The 24,689-nt window shown below is 46.0% G+C and overlaps 1 protein-coding gene across 2 annotated transcripts in view; it reads right to left on the bottom strand.

The window, feature by feature from the left end:
- PLEKHM2 (pleckstrin homology and RUN domain containing M2) overlaps positions 1-17,094 on the bottom strand; it is a 775,621-nt gene extending 758,527 nt beyond the window's left edge. For both annotated transcript variants that reach the window (XM_069610321.1, XM_069610320.1), the window contains exon 1: positions 16,278-17,094. In XM_069610321.1, coding sequence (XP_069466422.1) covers positions 16,278-16,337 — 60 coding nt within the window. In that variant the 5' untranslated portion in view covers positions 16,338-17,094. The remainder of the gene's footprint in view (positions 1-16,277) is intronic.
- Between the last annotated feature and the right edge of the window lie 7,595 nt (positions 17,095-24,689).

Consider the following 24,689-nt stretch of genomic DNA (forward strand, 5'->3'; position numbering starts at 1 on the left):
TCGAATTTGATCGAGACTTTCCAGCATTAACATACAAACCTCAGCTGGCCAGGAGGGTCCTAGAGAGCTGGCCCGCCCCACAGGGACAGGAACAGGAGGAAGGGGAATGAACTACGGGATGAACTCAGGGAGGGGGGATGGGGGGGAAGCAGTACTCTCGTGTAATAATGCATACTGAATGTTGACTGCAAGTAAATGTAAGGTTTTCCTGCCTTGTTCAAAAATAAACATATTTTTAAAAAAATTCAAAAATAAAAATAAAAAAAACCATTACGAAAATTTAGAAGAGACACTTTTGATTACCAATTTGACAGAGTTTATACCTGGTTGGAGGACAGCCCAGTACGTTTCTTTAAGAAACAAAATGTACAACCCGTTACTGATCCTTCAAACCCATCTAGTTCTTCTACTGATGTAGACTGATGTAGACGAAGAGGACATTTCTATGCCTGAAAATCAACCGACTACATCAGCAACTAGTTTAATATCAGTGGTTTCTTTTTTAGAAGGAAAAAAAAAAGGGGGTGGGGTTTACCGAGAGGGCGGGGGGGGTACGATTACCAGAAGAGGTTAAAAAACAGACACCGAAAAACAGACCTGGAACGAGTAGATCTATATGATTCAACTGAATACTCTGAACATCTTTAAGAAACTTGTTCATAACGGCTTGAGTCCTTTAAATTTTAATCAAAGGTTGAAGCAGCCTGCAATGACCAAACACAAAATGGAGATATTGGATAAGTTGGGAGGAGCTATCGTTATAATGAACACATCTACTTACATTGACGAATGTAAGTGACAACTACAGGATTGGTCCACTTAAACTATTGACACAAGATCCAACTCTTACCATTCAAGAGGAGGTTAAAGACTCTACCAACAGATGCTGACGAAAGTGGATAGATCAGTAATTTGACACACCGGGCACTGGAAAAAGATGATCCAACTATACCTCTGTTTCATTGCCTTCCAAAAATTCATATGGACCCACCAAAGATATTTTTGACGAAATCTGTATTTATTGAAACACACTCCAACTATTAGTGATTGATAACATCCATCTGACACATTTCGTCAATTTACCACAAAGGTTGGAAATTACAGAACGAAAGTGCACTTTAGTGACTATGGATGTATCAAGCTTATATACGAATATTCCACATGCGGAGGGCACTGAAACTGTTTTGAACGCATTACAAAGTCATTATATCCAAGATGTGAACCACCACTTCCTATGTGAACTATTGAGAATTGTATTGTACAATAATTATTTCACATTTGGCAGTCAATTCTATCAGCAACTTAAAGGAACTTCTATGGGAACAAGATTTGTCCCAGCATATGCAAATCTCTTTATGCGGAAATTTGAAAATGAAAACTTATTAGATTCAGCATAATGGAAAAAAGGTGGTAAACTTTGGTTGAGATACATTGACAAGGTCTTCCGTCTGTGGCAAGAATCTGAAACCGAGCTCACTGACTTTTGGAAATGTGTAAATGAAGTTCACGACACGATAAAATTCACTTCTAATGTCTCAGAGGGTAGGATTAATTTGTTTAGATACAAATGTTATACTAATTCCACAGAATCGGATACAATTCACGGTGTTCCATAAGAACACCGATAAAGGTTCACTGCCGGATCGGAAGTCTTTCCAGCCAAGGAATTTGCTACAAAACTTTCCGTATTCACAATTCTTAAGATTGAGAAGAACCAGCTCTGAAGAACAAGATTTTGAGAATGAAGCAACAGTCTAACATGCTAAATTGAGTAATCGACGGTAGCCTGAGAAGGTGATTACAAAAGCATAGCGTCAGGCTTGTGTGAAAAATAGGAGGGAATTTCTGGAATACTAACAACACATTTGAGATGAATGACCACAAGTGACTTTACCTCTAACGTTTGGACCAACTACATCAAGTCAATGAATAAGTATTGGCCAATTTTATGAACAGATGCAATTTTTGGTATTATTTGTAAGAATTTCCCAGAATTGCATATGAACGTCAAATAAATGTGAGAGATAAGCCGATTCGGGCTGACATCAGTAAGAACTTGGCAAATTTCTACACGTGCAAACCTTTCCTCTCCGCGGAAAGCTGCATCACGATTGCACGTGCCCTCATCCTATCAAAGATGGACTTTTGCAACGCACTATATTTGAGCCCTAGTAAACACAACATAAGCAAACTGCAAATACTCCAAAATAATACCTTGAGAACTGCCAAGAATACCGAAAACTCAGAATATCTCTCAGGCCAGGCGTTTCACTAATTGGCTCGCCATTAAAAGACAGAATAAAGCTTAAATCACTCAACCTAACCTTCAAATGTCTCGCAAACAAGTCTCCACAATACCTGGTGGACCGATTCACTAGGCATACCTCTGAATGTCCCATCAGAAAGGTGCAAACCAACAGTCTCAGAATCCCTAAATTCAAACTCATGGCCCCCCAATTATGGAACTCTATCCCTGATTCTTGAAGAGCCTTACCATCCTGTCACTCCAAGAAGAATGCCAAACTCTGGCTGCACTCCCTTGACCACCAAAACTAGACATGGCATATGGCTGCCCTACATAGGGGCTCAACACCCATAACTTACACCACTTTTGTAATACAACTATCCTATATCGCACTTTGCTGATATCTTACCCTGTTCTCAAATTTCACAACTCACCTTTATCCAGTAACAGGTATACCCCTTATGTCTGTACTTGTACACGAAGAAACTGTAAATAATGTACACAAAGTAATAGTATAGAATGTACTATGATGTAATTATGCTGTAATATAACCGTTCTTCTAAATGTTTAACATATGAAACCTGTACCGTGCCCAGATACCCGAGGGTTGGGAGCACCCTATAAATGAATACACAATACAGTACAACAAACTTTCTTGGGAACGTTCGCCTGTCTGAACTGTATTCACTGTGATATAACATTCATATCATCCTAAAATTGGAGAAAGGATTATTATTTTGAGGAACTGCGCTACCTGTATTCCAATGTATATTGTATATAATCTAAAGTGTTGATGCGGTAAGTTGTACATTGTTGAAACCACACAAATGACTAAAGAAAGGATTGTCAAAAACAAAACAAAAAATCAGAATCTGAAGTCACTGTTTGCAAGACACTTTGCAGAAACCGGTCATCAGGTTGTGCAACTCAAATTTCAAGTCATCAAAGTTATACCAAGACATTCACGAGGTGGAAACTGAGAAAAAGAAAAAAAAAAAAAAAGACACTTGCAGAGAGAAGTATTTTGGATTCACAAATTAAAAACCATGCTCCCAGCAGGAGTGAACGAGGAGTGATCACTTAGGTGTTTTTTTTTTTTTAATAAAGCCTCACGTGGTCACAAACTAACCCAACAACTTGGTGAAGTGTTGCAATTAATGAGTCTAACATTTGTTATTAGTAGCACTTGGTAGAAAGGATTGATGTTTCAACTAACAGCACATGTAAATAGAGAAAGAGGTTAGTCCGTTTGACGTTACACTATTTAGTTTCCTTGATTTCATAACAGCACAATGTGGCATCCACAAAGAGGGCGCTTCTCCATTATGAAATCCATCACGCGTGATCATTTTGGACACATTTCCAGTTGGTTTTCTTTGGATCACGTGTCTGGGGTTGCTGTTGGTACTCTTGTTCAGAGGAGAATTGCCTAGCATTTCGGTGCTGGACTGCCCCAGTGCAGGACAAAGACTGCTGTGTTTTTGGATATTTCTCATCTGTGAAAGATAGTGACCTAAAGAATCTGGGTAAGGCTCTCGTAACCGGGACTAATACACGGCAGAGAGACTTCCCAGGACCCCTCCTTGTTTTTGGCATATTTTAAGTAACTTTGGGTCTCACCCAAAGTTACTAGGGGAAACCAGATGTAGACCCCTTGCTCACTAGTCTTAAAGAGGCACAGCTCCACCCTACTGATGAGGTCCAACCAGACCAAAACACGTGTCTGGGGTTGTTGTTGGTACTCTTGTTCAGAAGAGAATTGCCAAGCATTTCTGTTTTGGATATTTCTCCTCTGTGAAAGATAGTGAGCTAAAGAATCTGGGTGAGGCTCTTGTAACCGGGACTATCGGCCGTCAGAGGGACTTCCCAGGACCCTATTGCACTGTTTCTTTGGACCAACCATGTGTGATCATCTTTTGGTCCCATTCACGATCGAGTAGATTTTGGGATTGTGCGGATCACTCAAGGTGTGTGTAGAGAGCACTAGATGCAGTGCATAGACCATTTTCTATAATGTGGCATGTGCATGGAGACATAGTTTATATTTTTCAAGTGAAAATGTTATAGGTGCTCTAATCTTTTGAGCGGTATATCGCCCGATTACCATTTTAAAATGGCCACCATGGGAATTAACATGGCTTCAGAGCACGTTATAGGGGTCTCTTTTCTATGTTTAGTATCAAAGGATTTACTACATTAAACTAATGTGGCGTCAAGTCAGATTTTTGCATTAATAGAAATGATGTTTGAGTACTGAAGGATGTATTTGGCGTTCAGTGAGGGATGAGGTTAAGATTATCTTGAATGATGTCAATCATGGACACAGTATTGCCACAGACATAACATGCAATAGACGCTAATAGTAACAAAGATTTTGAGAAAAGAGTTCAGTGTTAATATAGCGTTGGTTGGGTACAGGCACAAATGGGTGTTAGTAGTTTAGAGGGATTATCTCTTATTTTTTATGATGTTCAAGTTGTTTTGACAGTAAGTGGATGAGACTATAAGTATCACGGAGGGTCACATAATTGGAGAGCAATTTTTGCCATTTTTCAGTTTATGTCAGAGCAACAATGCATTGCCGTTTATTTCAATTTGGGGGATTGGCACTGTATAAATTTAGATTTCTCATGGACAAAGTCACATAATGAATTCATAAGGTAGACTTTTAGAGATGGGAGCACCATCATAATTGAAACGACAGATGGTTAATGCAAATTTAGTTTTGGTCAAATTAATTCTGTTGGGCATGGATAAGAGTTCATCATTTGTGAATTTTAGGAGTTTGAACATTTAAGTGTTGAGGAAATAATGTAAACATGAGTCACAGGGATTGAAACATGAAGATGTTGTAAATGTCATTCGTAAATGACTACTGTTTCAAGTGTATGACAGCATGCAAACAAATCCACAAAAATGCTGCACTAGAAAATAGAAAAAAAATAGTGAAAGTTTGGATTCTTTAAAGGCCTGCCGCCTGCTCCAAAGGTAATACAGACTCTCCATCTGCTCGTAGAAGATGGCCCATATCCAAGCCTGCATCTCCGGGGCCACTAACACGGGCAAAATCTGCAAGGAACTCTCCAATCCTACTTTACTCTCCGCTTCTCCCCTACCATACCTGACCCTCTTTACTTCACTGGCCTCCCGCTTTGTAACCAAAACTCAGCACATGCTGTCCTCAAACTCCTCTACTCCCCTTCTTCCTCCCTCCCTTGCACTCTGCCCCATCTCTCAGGCTTCACTTGGCCCCACTCCCCCTTCCCTAATTCTTTTGTTTCTCACCCATACCAACGGAGGAAAGTCTCTAGACAAGTCAGCTCTATGAAGGTCTCCTCCAAACAGGTGTTGCCCTGCTCCTACAGAACTATCAAGGACAGCATTGACTCCCTTGTGCCAACCTTGGCTGATTTCTGTAATCACTCCTTTGCCACTGGCTCCTTCCCGCTACCCCTCAAGCATTCCGTTGTGCATCTTCTCAAAAAGCCCTCTGCTGAACACTCCTGCCTGGCTAATTACTGACCCATCTCCATTACCACATTCCTGGGCAACTCCTGGATAAGCTGGCCATCACCCAACTGATCCAACACACTGAATCTGTTGGTTAGCTCCACGAACACCAGTCTGGCTTCAGAGCAGCCAGAAGCATGGAAACTGCTCTACTGAACACCTGTGATGACTTGCTTTCAAATCTCAATTCCAACTCTCCATCCGTACTTATGCTTCTGGATCTTTCCCCTGCCTTCGACACAGTCAATCATGAAACCCTGATAAATTGCCTCTGACACTGTTGGAATCATGGGCCTGGCATTGGACTGTTTGACCTCATTCCTCTCCGACAGACCTTCCCAGGTTCAACTGGGCCTCCCCCACCCCCGTCATTCTCCACCTGTGTTGTCCCTCAAGGCTCTATCCTCTCGCTGTGGCTCTTCAACATCTACCTTGCCCCTCTGCATCACCTAATCTCTTCCTCATCTCCTCACTTCGTGTTATGCAGATACGCAGCTCTCCTTCAAGCTTCTATCTACTGCCTCCTCTTCTTCATCTCTCATCCCTGACCGTCTGACTGCCATTCAAGCATGGAGGGCTGCGAATGATCTCTGCCTTAATGCCAGTAAGACAGATATCCTTCTCATTGGGACCCCTGCTCCCTTCTTCCCTTCTACCCTCTGGCTGACCTCTATGAGTCCCCTCCCCTAAACCTCTAGTGAGGCAAAAAAGCTTGTTGTCCTCTCTCTCCTTCTCCTCACATCGTGAACCTTGCCAAGGCGGCCCACTACCAGCTGCACCTCCTCCTTTCCCCAGAAACTCAATATCTCCAGATCTCTGGTTCTCTCTAGACTGGACTACTGCAACAGCCTCTTCCTCAATCCCCCTTTGTCCTCCCTTTGCCCCCTTCGAATAATTCAGAATAGCACTACAAGACTTATCCTTGGCCTCACATCCAGGAACTGCATTTCTCCAACCCCAATATCTCTTCACTGGCTCCCGGTTACTGCTAGGATCAAGTTATGCTGCTAAAATCAAGTACAAGACCCTCTGCATCATCCACAAGGATTTCTGGGGCCTGGGACCCCGCTACATCCAACTCCCTCGCCCTAAATACCTCCCTGCTAGAGCCTTCAGTCCTCTAGCTCCAACTATATGCAGACAAGGCACTTCTCTAAGCAGAGAGTAGGGGGGGTAGATCTCTCTCCTCTGGAGGTGCTTCCCTCTGGAATGGACTCCCTGCCCCTCTCAGGCTTGAGCCGGATCTCCTTAAATTCCAGAAGCTTCTCAAGACCCTACTTTGCTCTTCTTCCTTCCCTCTCCCCTCCTAACACCCCACCTGCCGGAGTGACTAGCTGCCTGGTTTCCTCTGAAATCTACAGGGCACCAGCCCCCCCCTTGCAATTAGCATGGGGACCTTGACCCCCCTGCACCCCATGCATTCCCTGGCACTTGCCCATCTGGCCTCCCTCTCGCACCCACTCTCTTCCCCCCCTTCCCTTCTCTAACCCACTTTTCATTTGCACTCTCCCCTGTAATGTCTCCTCCCATTCCTCCATTTTGCGTAGACTGGCACTACCCCCCCCCCCAAACCCAATAGTCGAATTTCTTCTTCTCTGCCAGCTCCCGTGCTCCGATTGACTGCTCTCTCTTACTGTCCTCAGTTTTTATGTTTTGTTTGTCTGTCCATTGTATGTGCACGCCCTGCATGTGGCGCGGTATACAAGAATTTTTAAATAAACCCCCTCACCCTTCTTGTTACTGCACTTGCACAATCTGAATGTCACAAGGCCTAGTAGGACCATTATTGTTATATTTCTCCCTTGCCCCCTCACCTTTTTGTCTTGTGGTGCATTGAAACACCATTTGTTGCATAGGCGCCTTACAAATGTCCAATAAATAAATTAAACACAATACGGTTATTATACTAGCAGATTATTTGTTTATTACTCAGCAAGTAGTATGCTCTTCTTTTGACATTTTGTTGTATTGTATTTTTATTTATAGTGCACACCTAGCCCAAGGGTAACAAGGCGCAGAAGCATCAAGAGGATTGCGAAACTTGGTTACATAACAGTAAAAGTTGAAGTCCAACTGAGGTTACAGTGCTGGAAACATCAAAAACAACGAGAGCCGATACGGCAAATGGTTACACGAGTTATACAATATATACAAGTTATATGATGAGTTGTATCTAAGAAGATCAGTTGAAAAAATGGGTATACATAGTTGCAGTCATTTTAATGTGGCGCAGCAAGGGGGGGCGTTAAGTAGCATGTTCCTTGAGCCAAAGGATGGCCTTAGATCTGAATTGAAGGTAAGGGAGGTCATCCCTAAAGGGTGGGGGTAGGGAGTTCCAGAATTGTGCTGCTTTGACAGGAAAGCTATTTCCTCCAGACATTGTGCGTTTGAATCTGGGCACTAGGAGGAGATTAGTGTTAGCCATTCTAGAAGGGCGATATGATGCTGGTCTGGTGAATCTAGTTATTAGGTATTGAGGGGCTGCTTGGTGGAGGCATTTGTGAGTCAGAGAGATGGATTTGAGGAAGATTTTGTCTTTCGTTGATAGCCAATTGACAGATCTTCTAGTCTCAGAAATATGGGCTTTCTTCAGGATGCTAAGAGCCGCTCTTAAGGCATTATTTTGTAGAATTTGAATTTTATTTGTGATATATTTGTTGCAACCTGCATAAAGAGCATTACAATAGTCCAGCTTGGACAGGATCAGAGCCCTGGCTAAAGTGTACAGTTAGATGGTGAAAGGAATAGTTTGGCTGCTCTGATAAGTTTGCATGTGTAAGATGTGGCGGATGCCATAGCAATAACTTGTTTTTTGAAGGTAATTGTGGAATCTAGGCAGAAGCCGAGAGTTTTGACCTCCTTGGCTATGGTGATCTTGTTATTGTCAATTACAAAAGAGGAGTAGTTTTGGCCTAGTTTGTTAAGGTTGGATCAGGAGCCTAGAATGAGGAGTTCTGTTTTGTCATCATTCAGACATAGACCGTGTGAGGCCATCCATGCCTGGATGATGAGGGACACTTTATTGACAAAGGCCAAATCCTGGTCATAATTCCCAGTCAACGGGATGAGGATCTGGGTATCATTGGCATAGTTAGTGTAGGTGATACCCAGACCATTTAGATCATCGAAAAGGGGCTTTGTAAAAATGTTGTACAGGGTCGGGGAGACGCAAGAGCCCTGAGGCACGCCACAGGTAATAGGCGTTGGATTGGCAGCTGCTAATGGGGAGAAGACTCTCGTAGTGCGGTTGTTAAGAAAGGATTGGATCCAGTCGGTTGCCTTTTGAGAAAAATGGGCTGCCGTTTGTAGATGATTGCAGAGGATCTTAGGGTCGACCAGGTCGAAAGCAGCTGAGAGATCAAGAAGTAGCAATAATGCAGTCTTACCCTTGTCTCTCAGCTCATCTATCTGTGCCTTGAGATCTAGGAGTGCAGTCTCAGTTCCGTGCTGAGGCCTGAAGCCAGACTGTCGGACTCCTAGGAGGTGGAAGTGTTCAAGGTAATGTTGGATTTGTTGGTATGCTATTTTATCGAGGATTTTAAGTAGGAACGGTACTGTGGTGATGGGGCGGTAATTAGTGGGAGTAGAGGGATCTAGATTGTGTTTTTTGAGGGGGGGGGTTCAAGTTATTAGGTATGGTGCCTGATGTGAATGAAGCATTTATTAGTTTGGTGATAAATGGTGCGAGATCACGAGACGCATCTTTTATCAATTGTGCAGGGCATAAGTCCCCATGGCAGTTTGAGGGTTTGAGAGTGAGAATGACGTTTTCAACCTCTTTGGTGGATACTTTATGGAAATTGATATGGGGATTGGGCGCAGGGGGATGCGTAAGAGTGGAGTGTGTCGTTTTGGGACTATAGATACTAGATTTAGTGGAAGAGAGAAGGGAGTCTTTTTTAATGCTTATCTTCATCTTCAGAGAGGTGATTTTGTTAGCTAGGGCGTTTTGTATGCCTTTGCACCAGTTTTTATCCTTGAGGCAAGAGTCAGGCATTTGTACAGGGGAATCTACCTCTTTCAGGATTGCAAAGAGCTCTCTGGTGTTAGATTTATCTTGCGAGATCCAAGTGCTATAGGAAGTTTGTTTGGCCAGGATAATTTCTTTTTTATACTGGGAGGCTAGTATACTCAAGTTTTTCTTATTGTTTTCTGAGGGATGTGATCTCCAAATTTGTTTCACACCGTCGCTTCTCCTGTCTGGGGGCTTTAAGATGGGGAGAGAACCAGGTGTTGATATGTTTTCGAGGTTTGCTCTTTCTCAGCTTCAGGGGTGTTATGTCATCAAGAGATGAAAGCATAACTGTTATATAGGTCTACCATAGTGCAGGGATCTGTGGGGTCCGGAATGGCATTCAGGGTCGGTAAGATCAAGGGGACAAGGCTTTCAGGAGTGATGTTTCTTTTGTTTCTGGTCTGGACAGCTGGAGGTATACTATCGACTTGCACTGGTGTCGCCTCCAAGGAGAACAAGATCAAACAATGGTCTGTCCAAGGCTGTGGCAATATGGATGAGACCAGGACTGGGCAATTATGCACAGCTAGCCAGTCAAGAGTTCTACCTTTGGTGTAGGTGGGATCTGTGATCTTCTGGGTAAAGCCTAATTCCTCTAAGGTGTTGTTAATTAGTGTGGCTTTGGCATCTGAAGGGTTGCTAAGACCAAGGTTAAAGTCTCCTAATATGATAAGAGTTCTTGAGATTATTTGATAAGATGTTTGTAAGGTCTTCTTCAAATGATCCTAGAGGGCCGGGGGTCGGTAAATAAGGTGAATAGATATGGACTGTGTATTAGATAAGGTTAACTTCGCAGTTAGGGATTCGCATGATCCTACGTTAAAGGATGGATAAGTTTTCAATGAGAGTTTGGTTTTAGCTATAATGGCAAGACCTCCGCCTCGAGAGGTAGTACGATCGAGTCTTAGTAGAGTATAGTCATCTGGTAAGGCTAACATAATTGCGGGACTAGCTGCTGGGTGGAGCCAAGATTCAGTGACAGCTAGGAAATCTAAATCTTCATTGTGCAATATGTCGGCTATGTCTGTTGCGTGGGCTACCATAGAGCGGGCATTTATAAGTGCCCCCTTGGTCCCAGGTTGTACTGGTTTCAAAGGTGGTAGCTGAGTTTCATGAGCGCCTTTCTGGGCGAGGATAGGTTCGCGGACGAGTCTGCTGTTAAGTTGAAGAGGATGCTGGGAATGGCTAGTGTTGCAGGGGCTAATACTGACATTGCTATGTGATAATTTGGTTAAAGGGTCATAGAACCTTGGGAGTCTGGCGCGTAATTTTTGGTTCCTCTGTAGAACAGTGCAAGGTGTGGTAATCATGTCAGTTAGTCTGTGGAAATTAGGCGTAGGCGCGAGTGGAAGTGAATTTTGTAACATAGTAGGATATTGTGTGCTCATAATATATAATAGTGATCTAAGTAGAGCAGTGTAAAGCATCAGGAGATACATTGTAGGCGTGGGCAGGATGGGACTTATGCAATGAGGCTGCTGGCAATTAACATACAGCCGTGTAACACCTAAGTTCAGTTTTTGCAATGGGGCCTGAGAGGCAGCAATTCAAGATGTGCAAGTAGTGGCATATCTAGGTACAATTTTGCAAAGGGGCTAGAAAAGCAGCAAATCAGAATGCACAAACAGTAACACACCTAGATTCAGTTTAGCAATGGGGCCTGAGAAGCAGCAATTCAAATGCACAGACAATAGCACACCTAGATTCGGTTTTAGAAATGGGGCCCGAGATGCAGCAATTTAAATGCGTAGACAATAACTCGCCTAGATGCAGTTTTAGCACAAGTGCCTGAGATGCAGCAATTTTGATGCATATAATGACTTGGGAAGCGCAATGAGTCGACGAGTATCGGGCAATGATCAAAGTCTCGTACATGGAATGGCGTAAGCAACACAGAGTGCACATGGCTGCCTAACAATGACTATAGTAGTTAGGCAAATAGTGACCTGGATAATACAATGAGTCAGCGAGTACAAAGCAATGACCAGAATGACATAGGATACACCGAAAGTGCAAATGCTTAACTTGTAATGACCATAGTTATCCCGCGAGTAAAGACAAGGGTGGCACAGTGACTAAGGTGCCTGGCAGTGTCCACATGTACCGAACATATAGTGACATGAGATGTACAAATGCAGCACACAAAGCTGGCGTAGGATGGAGTAGAATGGTGCCCTGCGTCAGTAAGGGACGTGGGCGGAGCGGGACCTTAAATTGTGTTAGGGTAGATATGCAAGAGCAGGCGCAAGATAGGGCTGCAATACAGTTAGTCAGTTTGCACATATGGAGTATTTGAGGATCAAAGTATTGCAAACTGGGTTGACACATCATACAGGTGATTAGGACATCCGAGCAGTATAGAGATGGCTTAAAGTCTGTGTTGCGGATAGTTGCTGGCCGAGTTGCATTGGGTGTGGGAAGGACAGCGGAGCCGATCACACATGAGGCAGATGCGCATGTAAGCCCGGCGAAGTTACGTGCGAATATCATGGTGTGTAACGGGATCGGATGGACGCAATACAGGCACTTACCCAGAAAAGTCCTAACAGTTTACAAAGAATCGGGCAGCGTTCGTGGCTCTTTCGGCTCACGACAGGCTCCAGACAGGAAGGCTTGGTGGGTGGCCTTAGGGGGTGGGTCGGCATTTGCCTGCCGGCGAAAGGGGATTGGTTGAAGAAGCGTTGGTGGGCCAATCAGACCAGGCCTACACCATCAGCAAGGTAGCGAAGCTCGGTGAAGACAGACGATCGGCCATCTTGGACTTGGCATTGCCTCCTCTAATGGCGGCGGTGTCAAAAAACAAACTTATCTCAGCAGCTATTGCAGGGATCTACATTGTGAGCGCACAAAGCAGCTTCAGGCGAATTATGACCCACAGAGCAGATTTCAGTTCTGCTCGTGGAGACAAGATGATGAATAGGAAGCGGAGGTCTATGCAACAGGGACTTTCATCCCTAGCCTCACCTAGGCAATGGGCAGCACTGCTCCTGCAGTGGTGGGGGTCCTGTGCTTCCTGGCTTTCCCTCGGAGTGGGAATACGATAAGAGATACGATGGAGATATTTACACATTCTTGAAATTCAGAGCGGGTATGATATACTCATGTCATTAACGGACAGAGACAACATGAGAAAGTCAAGTGGGACCTGTATGCTACAGGCTAGTGCTAGGCACACAAGGAGAACCCCAATTGCAAGTTCCATTTCAGGTGTTTCTATGACTTCTTATGCATTTCCTGACATCCATACCTTTTTCACGCCATGTTATTATCTGCTGTGTATGGTTTTATGTTTGTCTGCCCATTAAGGTCTCTGACTGGTGCCGGCAATAAACGTGCTCAAATTCTAAATGCCAATACGCATACTAACTGAGCCACCCACACATGGCGATTGAACACTCCTCTGAACAGACATCAAGCAGCACAACACTTGAGCTCTACAACCTATTTACATACCACACCTCAAGCCAATGCATCCTACCCCCAGGGGCACATACATCACCAATTCGGTCACAAATGCCTCTATGCTTTCCACACCGCACAGAATACCTAGAAACTGACTTGCATCCATGCATGCATCAACACAATAGAAAAAAAAATCTCTCTCCCTCTCATCATGCAAATGGCAACAGAGTTTGGAATGCTCTGATTACTTACCAGTAATCTTTGTTAATCCTAGTCCTGCTCTTACTCATCACCGTACTTACCTCTTGAGGCCCCGCCTCCGACACAGTGCCTTCTACCATTTCTTCTTTTCTATAGAACTCCTCCCTTTTACCCACAACCCTCAGTTCATTATAACCAAGCCAGACCATGGGACTCACCCCGCAAGGAGGGAGAGGAGGGTCGTCCAGTACTATGACAAGGAAGAGTAGGAGTAATGAAGATTACGTAATCAGAGGATTACATCCACGTCCCTCTTTCTTGTTCCAGTACTTACCTCATGAGGTATGCCAAAGCAGCATCGGGGAGAGGTCCCGATGAGACAGACAGAAGCGCAGGAAAACAAGGTACAACTCCAATGACCCCAAATGCACATTCCAAAGACAAAACTCCAGCCCCAAAAGAACCAACCCCGGAGAGAGAGACATTCAACAGATAGCGGATAACAAAGGTGCACTGAACTGCCCAGGTGGCCGCCTTACAAATCTCCTGTAGAGAAACCCCTTACGCATCCGCCCAGGTAGCAGCCATGTCCCCGATAGCACGACCATGAACGTAGCCAGGCACCAGCAAACCAGAAGCAACCAAGACATGGAATGACCGGACGGATACAACAGCCAATCGAAAACAGAGAGGCCACCCGCCCCGCACCTGCAGGGCCAAATGAAACCAAAAAGACTATCAGAACGCCGGAACAGGGCAGTCCGAGCAAGACATTCCAGAACTGCCCGTCGCACATCAATGGCATGCCAAGCCACCTCGTTCGGCATCTGCAGATTTCGAAAAAAAGCAAAGATAGCCAGACCCAGAGACATGTGAAACCGAGACACTACCGTAAGCAAAACTTAGGATCATATTGCAAAATGACAGAATCTGGCAGCACCCCCAAAAAGGGGGGCCACACAACAGAGTGCCGACTGCCCCCCAGCCTACGGGAAGACGTGATCGCAATCAGAAACCCAGATTGCACAGTCCCAAAGAGGTACAGGGACGGGAAGCAGAGAGCCCCTGAAGAAACTTCCCTACCAGTACCCCATTGAGACTGCCAGGCCATTGTCCCATCTAGATGGCAAGCAGAATCCCTGAAGAGGATATGAATAGAGGCCCATAGGGAGCGACTCCATGCCCGAGCCGACCGAACTGGGGCAGTGATGCCTCCCTCGCCTGGCCTCTATGCCGTGCATGCGCCGCAGGGGAACCAGGAGCAAGCCAGACCTTAAGGAAACAGATGCTCTGGCAATCGTCTCCATCAGGGGGCCAGCACACTGCGTTCCCCAGTGCCCCGCACCCGGAATAGAAGACCTTGCCAGAGGCAGGGAAAATGCAACTGGGGGTTGTGGGTAAAGGAAAGGGGTTATACAGAAAAGAAGAAATGGAAGAAATTCGTGTGTCTGAGGAGGGGCCGCATGAGGCAAGTACTGGGACGAGGAAAAGGGACGTGAAGTTAATGAATCCTTATAACACACAGCCCAAACAAAACAAAACAAAAAAAAAATCAATGAAAAGAGAATAAGGACCATGGCAGAGCATGTGATCTGTCTTCTAATTAATTTGGAATGGGTAATGGGTACTATTAATTTGGAATGGGTAATGGGTACAGCGGCTCAAAGAGTATTTGCCGCACAGTAAAGGCAGGCGTCAGCGATGTGCCTAATAACTGCTTCAGGGGTATGGGATCTACGAACAGTGCTTATGACGGGCTCTGTTATGAAAGGCAGTGATGGAAATGATTAACTGTGGGATCCACCAGCGACGGCGAGTGGGCACATATGGGAGGTTTTCTAAGCCCCCTTTCTCCACTCCTCCCAATAAAACATTTCTATTTCAGGAGATTAACACCTGTAAAATAACACTAGAGAGGTGCGTTTCCGATGATGTCGCAAGCAAAGTATAAAATGTTATTACCTTTTAAATCTACAAAACGTGCTTACATATTTTCTACAGAGTGCAACCCCAACAAGAATGTTCCCATGTATCCTGACCAGTCATTCAAGTGATGCATATTTTGCCGGATCTCGGAAAATCCGGCGCAATGACCAGCGCTGGTTAGAGCCGAGGCGTACATAAAGCTGTGCTTTATGAGACTTCGGCTAAGCGAATAAGAGTAGATCAGCATTGCCTCCATGTCTGTCTTCCTCGTGACACTACTTTATGCGCCTAGTCCTCTGAAAGCACGTTATTGTTGTGACCTTTCACCCACAAGGCACTCGGTGTGTAATGCATCCAGCGCCCTTTAACCTCAGAAAAACATCAGCCATTCATGGCTACACCACCTTAGCATTCGTCTGACAGACATTGGATAAACAAAACATAGACAACGACTCACCCAAAGAGGTTAACACGTGATTCCATGTCACAGGGGAAAACTTTTCTTCAGACCCTGGCTTTGCCTTTAAATTAATCAATGTTTTCACTGACGTGAACAAAGACTACAATGTATAAAATGCAACCAACTAGGAAATTAATACCGACTGGTGACATCTTCTTTATAATAGATCCCTGTCCCATAGTGTTCTTCTTGGTAACAGCATTCATGACTGGCATAGGGCTCTAAGTGGACAAAACATCCAGACCACTCGGAAACAGGCCCCCGTTTAGGCAGATCACTCGCCACATCACCCCCTTTCAAGTAAACGTACCCAACCATACCCGCCTTGAGATCTGGGTTTATCAGCGAAAGCGACCGGCACCCCGGCTATGCCTGCTTTTGGAGAGGGGTGGAGAGTCGCAATCTTAGTGCATCTCGCCCTTCCCCACTTTCAGGGCTCGGTTCACCGTCTGAGTAGGGTGGCTAGGGCCTTTCCGTCTACTCTTGGGTTACGCCCCACGCCGCCCACATCCACTGACCTTCTTGACGGACAGGCTGATGTTCTCCAGGATGCGATCCTTCACCTGCCGAGGCTCCATTACGGCTCCAGGTTCTCCGTTTCCTCCTTGGTCACTGCTCCATGGGAGGCAACGGGCAGGGCTGCTCCTGCGAAACAGACATCCCGAGACCTCTATCGGCTGACACCTCCTCAATCGACCCCGAAACTACCCTGGAGCTCTGGAAACTAGGAACCCCTGAAGCTTCCCCGGTCACTGTGCCAAGCCCCCAATCCATGCACCCTATGTCACGGTCGAACTAAATTCATAGGGACCCGTAGATCTATCCCCGCACCAAACTCCCAGAATCGACTGCTGGGTCAATTGTTCTCTGGTGCCTCTACCTGCATGAACCCATAGATTACCACCGCAAACAGCCAAGCACATCCGGATCCTTGGCTAGCCCTCTACACACCCGGTCTATCGCCCAAGCACCATGCACAAGCACCATTGTGTCCAGTCCTAAAAAGTACGTCTATGCCTCGGACATTTGAATTTACCCCATGTGTCTACTCTTTATACATAGCCTCTACAACTATATGCCCATTCCTCGTTCATCCATGAATCGACCCACCGTGACCCTCGATCTACCCCAACCCGCCCAACCGTGGTTATACCTTCCTCGGACCTACCCTCAGCCCCGTACTCTTATCCAGCTGAGCTCCCTATTTAGCTCGTTGATAGACTCTTATTCCCATCCGAGAAACTGATCAAAACACCGCCCTGCCTGCTCTACTTCACGTGACTTTGGCACGTTCCAACGTATCTAGTAAGTCACGAGCATGACTGTAGGATCCAGTTGAGAAATGGACTATGGCAACGCCCCGCCTACTTTTCTTCACGTGACTTTGGCACGTTTCGTTGGGCATCTAGCGTCCGATATCACGTGGCTCATGTAATTTTCACGAGCCTGGCCGGGAAGGCTTCGACTGCCAGGTTACAAAGCGCAACCGGAATCTGCCTGGGCTGAGATTAAAATGGTCACACCGGTAAAGTGCCTGCAAGACGCCCTGGAGCGTCCGACTTCATCTTGTCCCTCCATCGTGATTTTCTTGAGCGCGAAACGGGTAGACTCAATGAGTATTTTCTTCCGAGATACCGGAAAGTTCATCCAAGACACCAGATGGACGTCCGACTTACTCTTGTTCCTCAACTTGATTTTTGTAAGCGGGAACCGGGATGGCTATGGCTGCTGTTATGATTAGATATGCCTGCAATAGAATGGAATGTTGAAATGGAAGGCAGAGCGCAAAATGTTTATCCATGAGTGAGTGTTCCAGGGTGGTCAGTTGAAAGATGGAATCACTGAGAGAGGATGCTGGTGGGTGTCCTATTTTCCCCATGACTTATCTGACATAAGAACTGTAACTAGTAAGCCCAAACTCAGTAAAGATCTTACAGTTAACCAGAAGTTGTCAGTCATTTGTAACCAGACTTAAAACTCAACAGCTGCCAGACTGCAGCAGGAATCTGCGTGCTTTTGGGTGGCGAGTTTAAAATAGGCATTTTCTTCGGGATACCATGAAAGTATCAGACACCAGATGGAGACGGGGGAGCGGAACATTACATTTATTTTAACAATCATTTTCATCTATTCAACGTGGAAGGTATGGAGGCCTAACAAAAGGGGCAACGGATGATGGTGCTTAATTTATCAAAGGGGACTAATAAAACAGGCTAACTTGGAGGACTGATTTAAAGGGGAATTTAATGTTTGAGAGTGTGTTTGGGTGGGTGGTATTTTAAATGGGGTCGGCTGGGGCTATGCAGGTGTGAGAGGCACATGGGCATTGGGTGTGGGTCTGCAAGGGGGATGGGGCATCTTGCTATGTGGAGGGAGGATGGGGCATCATGGTATGGTCTAGTGGGAGGGATGGGGGAATCTTGATTTGGGTCTGGAGGGATAGGGGCACATGGATGTGGGTCTGGAGGGATAGGGGCACATGGGTCTGGAGGGAGGAATAGGGGCACATTGGTGTGGCTTGGGGAGGGATGAAGGCTGATTGGGAGTTATTGGAGCATCTTGGCGTTGAGTGGATCTGAAGGGTGGCATGGGGAAGCTTGGTGTGTGTAGAGGGATTGGGGCATCATGGTATGGGTCTAGAGGGAGGGATGGGGCATCTTGCTGGGGTCTAGAATAAACGCAGGGGGCGCATCTTCGTGTGGTTTGGAATGGATGGAAGGGCTATCTTGGTGTGCCTCTAAAGGGAGGGATGGGGGTACATTGGTGTAGGTCTGGAGGGGTGGGACATCTAGGGGTGCGTCTGGAGGGCTGGATGGGGCGTCTTGCTCTGTGGAGGGAGGGATGGTGGGGGTCTTCAATGGATGGGGACACATAGGCCTGCAGCGTGAGTGGACTGACAACCGGACACCATGAGGGTGAACAATAACTGCTTTATTGGCACGCTGTGCGCACGGTCATGTGACCAGGCTCACGCATCGGCACGTCCCAACAGGGTAACGTCGCACAATGCTACATCTCTCCCTTTCCCTCTGCCCCCCAAATATCTTCCTACCCTATTTCCTCATTCCACTGTCGAGGTTTTCGAACAATGCAGCAGGGCCCGACTTGACCATGTCTGGATGTTCCCCCATGCTGCTCTGCTTGTCTCTTTCCGGTTCATCTTCGTCCGCCGAGTATCCTGACCCCCCCTTTATGTTTCTTCATCTTCTTCTTCGCTGCATTGTTCGTTTGTCCAAATGGTGTCCTCTTCGGCTCTTCTAAAGAATGAACTGTTTCTTTTTATGACCCATCCATCTCTTTCTGCCGTGATCATGGAGCCCTTGATGTGGGATACTTTCATGGGCTGTGGGTCGAATGGTGGCATTTCCTAGTGGACCTGTACTTGTCATACCAGTACTTGTTCCCCTACTGCTACTTCTGCAGTTTCTGCCCTTCTTCTTCGGTCTGCATAGTCCTTCATTCTTTCTTTTGCTCGATTGTCCCTTTTCCTTGTTCCGCTTTCTCTTCGCTCTCTTCCACTTCCTGGCCCTCCTTGGGTACTCTCGATCTCTCTTTCTTTCTCACAGGACATCCGAACATGAGTTCTGCCGGACATTTCCCTGTGGAGTCATGCAGTGTGTTGCTGCAATCCCTTAGGAGTTGGCAGAGAGCTTGTTCAATAGGCATGCATGTGATTGTTGATATGTGGACGGCCCTCTTGATGTTGGCCATAAAGTGCTTTACCACTCAGTTTGCCTGGGGCCAGAAGGGTGTTACTTTCTTATGCCAGAAGTCCAGGTAGTTTGCAAAATCTCGGAAGTCTCTGCTGGTGAACGGTGGGCCATTATCGATCTGACCACCTTTTGTACTCCCAACGCTGAGAATATGCATAATATGCAATCTAGTTCCGGGAATTAGTGCTGTGGAGGCCACCATTTCTGCTTCCGAGTAGCAGGAATGCTCATCCAGTACTACCAGCACGTATTCCCCCAGATCATAGAGGCCCGAAATAGTCTATTGCTACTTCCTCCCATACTCCATTTGGAAGCTCTGACATGCGTAGTGGTTCTGGGAATACCGTGGTTTGTAACCTTGGGCAGATGTGGCAGGATTTCAGTGTTTTTTTCTATTAATCTGTCCATTCTTGGGAACCATACCTTGCTTCTCAACATGAGTTTTGTGCGAACAATTCCGCGATGACCTTCGTGTGCTATGTCTATGATCTTCTGGTGGAGTATTGCTGGTATGATTATTCTGTCCCCCTTTAATAACAGGGATGACGCTGATATGGATAGTTCCTCTTTTGACTTTGCAAGTGTTTTGAACAGATGTTCATCCAACGCTGGACTTTCCGTGCCTCTCCCACTGATCTCCATTTTCCGTTTCTGATGCAGAACGCTACAAGTGCGAGTGTGGCATCTTCGGCCGCAGTGTTTTGCGAGCTCTGTCATGGCGACGACGGGTGGAATTGGCTGGTGTATTATGTAATTAATGTACCCATCCGCCCTGTCTTGTGAGGTTGTTCCTCCGGCGAGTGGATGCCGAGAGAAGTCAGCTGGGTTTTCATCCTTGCCCAGATTGTGGATTATCGTGTATTTGTATTCCTAGAGACGGAGTCCCCATCTCGCGATTCTCGGCAGCATTTGTGCCATTGGTTTTCCGTAGATCGTGACAAGTGCTTGGTGGTCCGTGATTATTGTGAATGGCTTGCCATAAAAGAACAGATGAAATTGCTTGCAGGCCCACGCAATCGCTAGGGCTTCTTTTTCAGCCTGCAAGTATCTCTGTTCAGTCTTCTGCTGGCATAGGAGACTATTTTTCTTCTGGCGTGTTCACTCCCCGAATGTTGCGCTAGGATTGCTCCCAGTCCTACGGGGCTGGCGTCCACAGTGTGTTGTCTGTAAGTTGGAGTCAAAGTAGGACATACACACGGCTGCAGCTATGTCCCTCTGTATTGCATCAAAGAACTTGTTGCGCTGGTCCCCATTCAAATTTGGCATCTTGTTTCGTGAACGCTCTCAGGGATGCGCTGGTGGTGGTGGAAGTCTGGGAGGTATCTGGTGCAATAACTCGCCAGACCCAGGAAGGATCTTACTTTTGCCACGGTTCCAGGTCGAGGAGCTTCCATCAGTGCTTTTATCTTGTCGGGGTCGGGTTGAATTCCTTTTTGAGAGAAAATGGGTCAGAAGAGTTTAAGGGTACTTTTGTTAGTCACATTTTTCTTTGTTCAGTGTGAGATTTGCGTCATTTAGTGCTGTGCACACCATCAGCATTGCGTCATGTGTTTCCTGTGAGTGTTCAAATACTAGAATGTCATCATTATAATTAATGCAATGCGGTGTGTGTCGAAGGATTTTGCGTATTTCCTCTTGAAAAATTTCGTCCCCTGATGAAATCCCGAAGCTCAGGCGTTTGTATCGAAAGAGTCCTAGATGTGTGGTGAAGGTTATGTAGCTCAACTCCTCACTGAGCACAATTTGGTGGTATCCCTTGTTTAGGTCAAGGCGAGAAAATACTGTAGCGCCATTAATAAGATGTATCATATCTGTGGGCACTTGGCGGTGTTCCCGAAGGATCGCTTGGTTCGGTGACCTCATGTCAACGCATAATCTGATTGGGCCGCCTGCACTTTTCTTCGGCACTGGGACGACAGGCGAGACCCATGGTGTGGGCCCTGTCGCATGCTCTATGATGTCTCCTTCCTTTAGTGAAAAACATAAGTCTTCTAAATCTTTCTTTTTCTTAGGCCATCTTTTGATGGCCTAAGAAAAAGAAAGATTTAAAGACACTAGGGATAGTGTCAAACAAATTATTGGACGAAACATGTCGACAGCTATCTGATATACCCATGTGAATCAACTGTGGGATACTTGATGCAAACATATATTTTGTGTGTTGCCTTCACCCCCTTTATCAAATTAATGTTTGATGTCCCTTGTGCTTTTTTAGACTAAATGAGTTTTTAGCATTGTTGTTTTGCTAGAAATGGTGTAATATTATGTGTATGGCATTTTTTGCCTTTTTTTTTAATGTTATACAACTTGTGATAATAAAACAAAGTAATTTTTGGAAATAATGTCTGTGCATTGGGTTCATGTTTTTGGGACAGCAACAAATCCACATTTATATTTGTTTAGTTTGTAGTTGTTGATCACTTCAGAACACTGGGACAATGGAAAGAGGGGTAATCGGACTCACTGTTATGTTTTTCTCTGGTTGAGGTAGTTCCTTGAGTTCTGATCCCCCGAGAAAAAAAGTTGGGAACTTTACCTGTTTTTTAGGTAACTCCTTCCTTTAGTGACAGCAGTTCCTTTTCAGCTTGGATGTTGAACGGGATCCCTCTAAAATGTTGTGCGATGGGCTTTACCGTTGGGTCAATATGTAATTTTATTTTTCGTCCTTTGAGTTTTCCAATTCCCTTGAAAAGGTGCAGAAAGTTTGCTGCCACGTTGGCCGTTGGAGACGTGTATTTTCCTGCCATTAACTGGTACAAGATGCAGATGAGGCCCATTTGGACCGCTGATTTAAAACTTAGCACATAACCGCTTACAGCATCTGTTGCCAAAACATGTACTGTTTTGTGGTCTTTCTTATCTTTGTAATGGCACGACGTTCTGAATGCACGCAAACATGGAAGGGGTTCCTTGGCCCCATATACGTAGATGTCCAATTGTGCCTTGCGTAGTCTTGGTTTGCACTTGGGTTTCAGGTATTCTGACTCTGGCATGGCATTCATTGTGTCTCCGGAGTCTACTAGGAACTCTAATTCCTGATTTTTTAATGGTCCGTGTCATGTTGGGACTGTGCTCTGATGCGGTTGGATTCCCCAGAGCGTGTAAGGATCCCTTTTTCCATCTGTCCATGCTGGATTGTGATGACGATTCGCTGGTGGATTATGGATGCATATAGTTTGTATAGTTTGTATCCTTCTTCGCCCTATCTGGCGTCCCTCTGGAGACTGCAAGTGTTTCCCTCTGGCATGGCGTCTCTCCTTGTGGTATTTTCTTTCTGTTCCTTTGGTTCTTTCTTCCTTGTGGTACCTGGGTGGGGACCTTGGTATGTGGCGGTGACCCTCATTGCTTTTGGATTAAGGCACAACGCTCGATAGTGATCTTCGCCTCCGCAGGCAGTGCATACCTGACCGATGCTGGGCATGATCCATCGTGGGGTAGGTCGTGTCCTGGTGTCGTGTGGCACAAGAGGTTGTGATGTCATCTTGTTTATTCCATCTTCTTTGATGACGGAGGCCGTGATGTGTGTCTTGCTCAATGTGGAAATCTGTAGGTGCAGAGCTGAAGATGTTCTTGCCAGCACAAGTATTTTTGCTAATGAGTGCAACACCTGCATTAGTTTTCTTTTTTAAAATAAGTGACTCGCAGCCTGCGATTACTTGGGATTTTATAGCCTCTTCGTTATTGTACAAGTGGAATTCAGTGTTTTACTCTTGCCCTCAGTCGTATGATGAATTTGTCCATGCTCTCCCCTTGGAGCTGTGTGGTGGTATGAAATATGTGCCTTTCGTAGTCAACGTTTCGGTGCGTGGCAGTATCTTCTTTAGCTCATCATATTTATACTCCACGTCTTCAGGCAATTCAAAAATATCTCTTCTGGGCCTGCAGTAACGGTGAGCAGGCTGATGATGCCTTTGTCCTCTTGTAGGTCCACTGCATCCAGATAGGCATCAAACTCCTTCACCTGGTCCATCGTGGACCCAGGCTGGTGGTGTCTACTGTGTCAAAACGCAGTATCCGGGGGACAGGGAATGCATCTGTCCCTTTTTGACCCTGTGCAAGGGCTGGTGCAGCCGGATCCTGAGCCTGTTCTGACATGGTTCCCTGCTGTAGCCTCTGGCCAGTACCACCTTACGTGTGTCGTGTGGTTTGTTGAAACCCCCTTTAACGTTCTTGCAGCCTTCATGCGCTTTCATTGCATGTTATACAATGCTGCCCCTGGTGTTGCCCCTCTCTTCTGTGCCTCTCTGGCACCATGGTAGTGTCTGTGGCGCTCTCTGGGCCGTGGTTGTGGTGTTACAGGTGCACTGTGCACTCACCCGTTGGCCCACAGGCCTTGCAGGCCGCTTTCTTCCCTCTGTTGCGTTCCGCTCCTTCCTCGTGCTTATTTGCATGCAGAGGGTGCTCCGCTGCCCTGGAGTGGGTCGAGCTCTTCCCTTGTCACCAGTGTCATGTATTGGGAAAATCGGGGAGGGTCGCTGGGCCGGCGGCGCGAACGGCACACAGACGACCGGACACCATGCAGGGTGAACAATAACTGCTTTATTGGCGCTCTGTGTGAGCACACATTGCCTGTAGTTATGTGACCAGGCTCGCGCGTCGCTACAGGTATTTTCTTCGAGATACTGGGATAAGTTCCTCCAAGACACCAGCTGGACGCCTGACTTCCTTTTGTTCCCAAACGTGATTTTTGTAAGTGGGAATCGGGATGGCTATGGCTGCCAGACTGCAGCAGGAATTTGCGTGCTCTTGGGTGACCTCAGTTTAAAATGGGAATTTTCTTCGGGATACCAGGAAAGTACCAGACACCAGATGGAGACGGGGGAGCGGAACATTACATTTACTTTAACAATCATTTTCATCTATTCAACGCGGAAGGTATGGAGGCCTAACAAAAGTAACAGTGGATGGTGGTGTTTAACTGATCAGAGGGCTAATAAAACAGGCTATTTAGAAAGCTGATTTAAAGGGGATTTTAATGTTTGATGAGTGTGTTTGGGATAGGTGATTTTAAAGGGGGTCGGCTGGGGCTATCTACCTGTGGTTTGGGAGAGGCACATGGGCACATGGGCATCTGGGTGTGGGTCTGCAATAGGGCATCTGGGGCATCTTGCTATGTGGAGGGAGGATGGGGCATCATGGTATGGGTTTAGTGGGAGGGATGAGGGAATCTTGGTGTGGGTCTGGAGGGATAGGGGCACGTTGTGGGTCTGGAGGGAT

The sequence above is a fragment of the Ambystoma mexicanum genome, chromosome 8 (assembly GCF_040938575.1).
Source record: "Ambystoma mexicanum isolate Mex_15411 chromosome 8, UKY_AmexF1_1, whole genome shotgun sequence".
Classification (NCBI taxonomy): Eukaryota; Metazoa; Chordata; class Amphibia; order Caudata; family Ambystomatidae; genus Ambystoma; species Ambystoma mexicanum.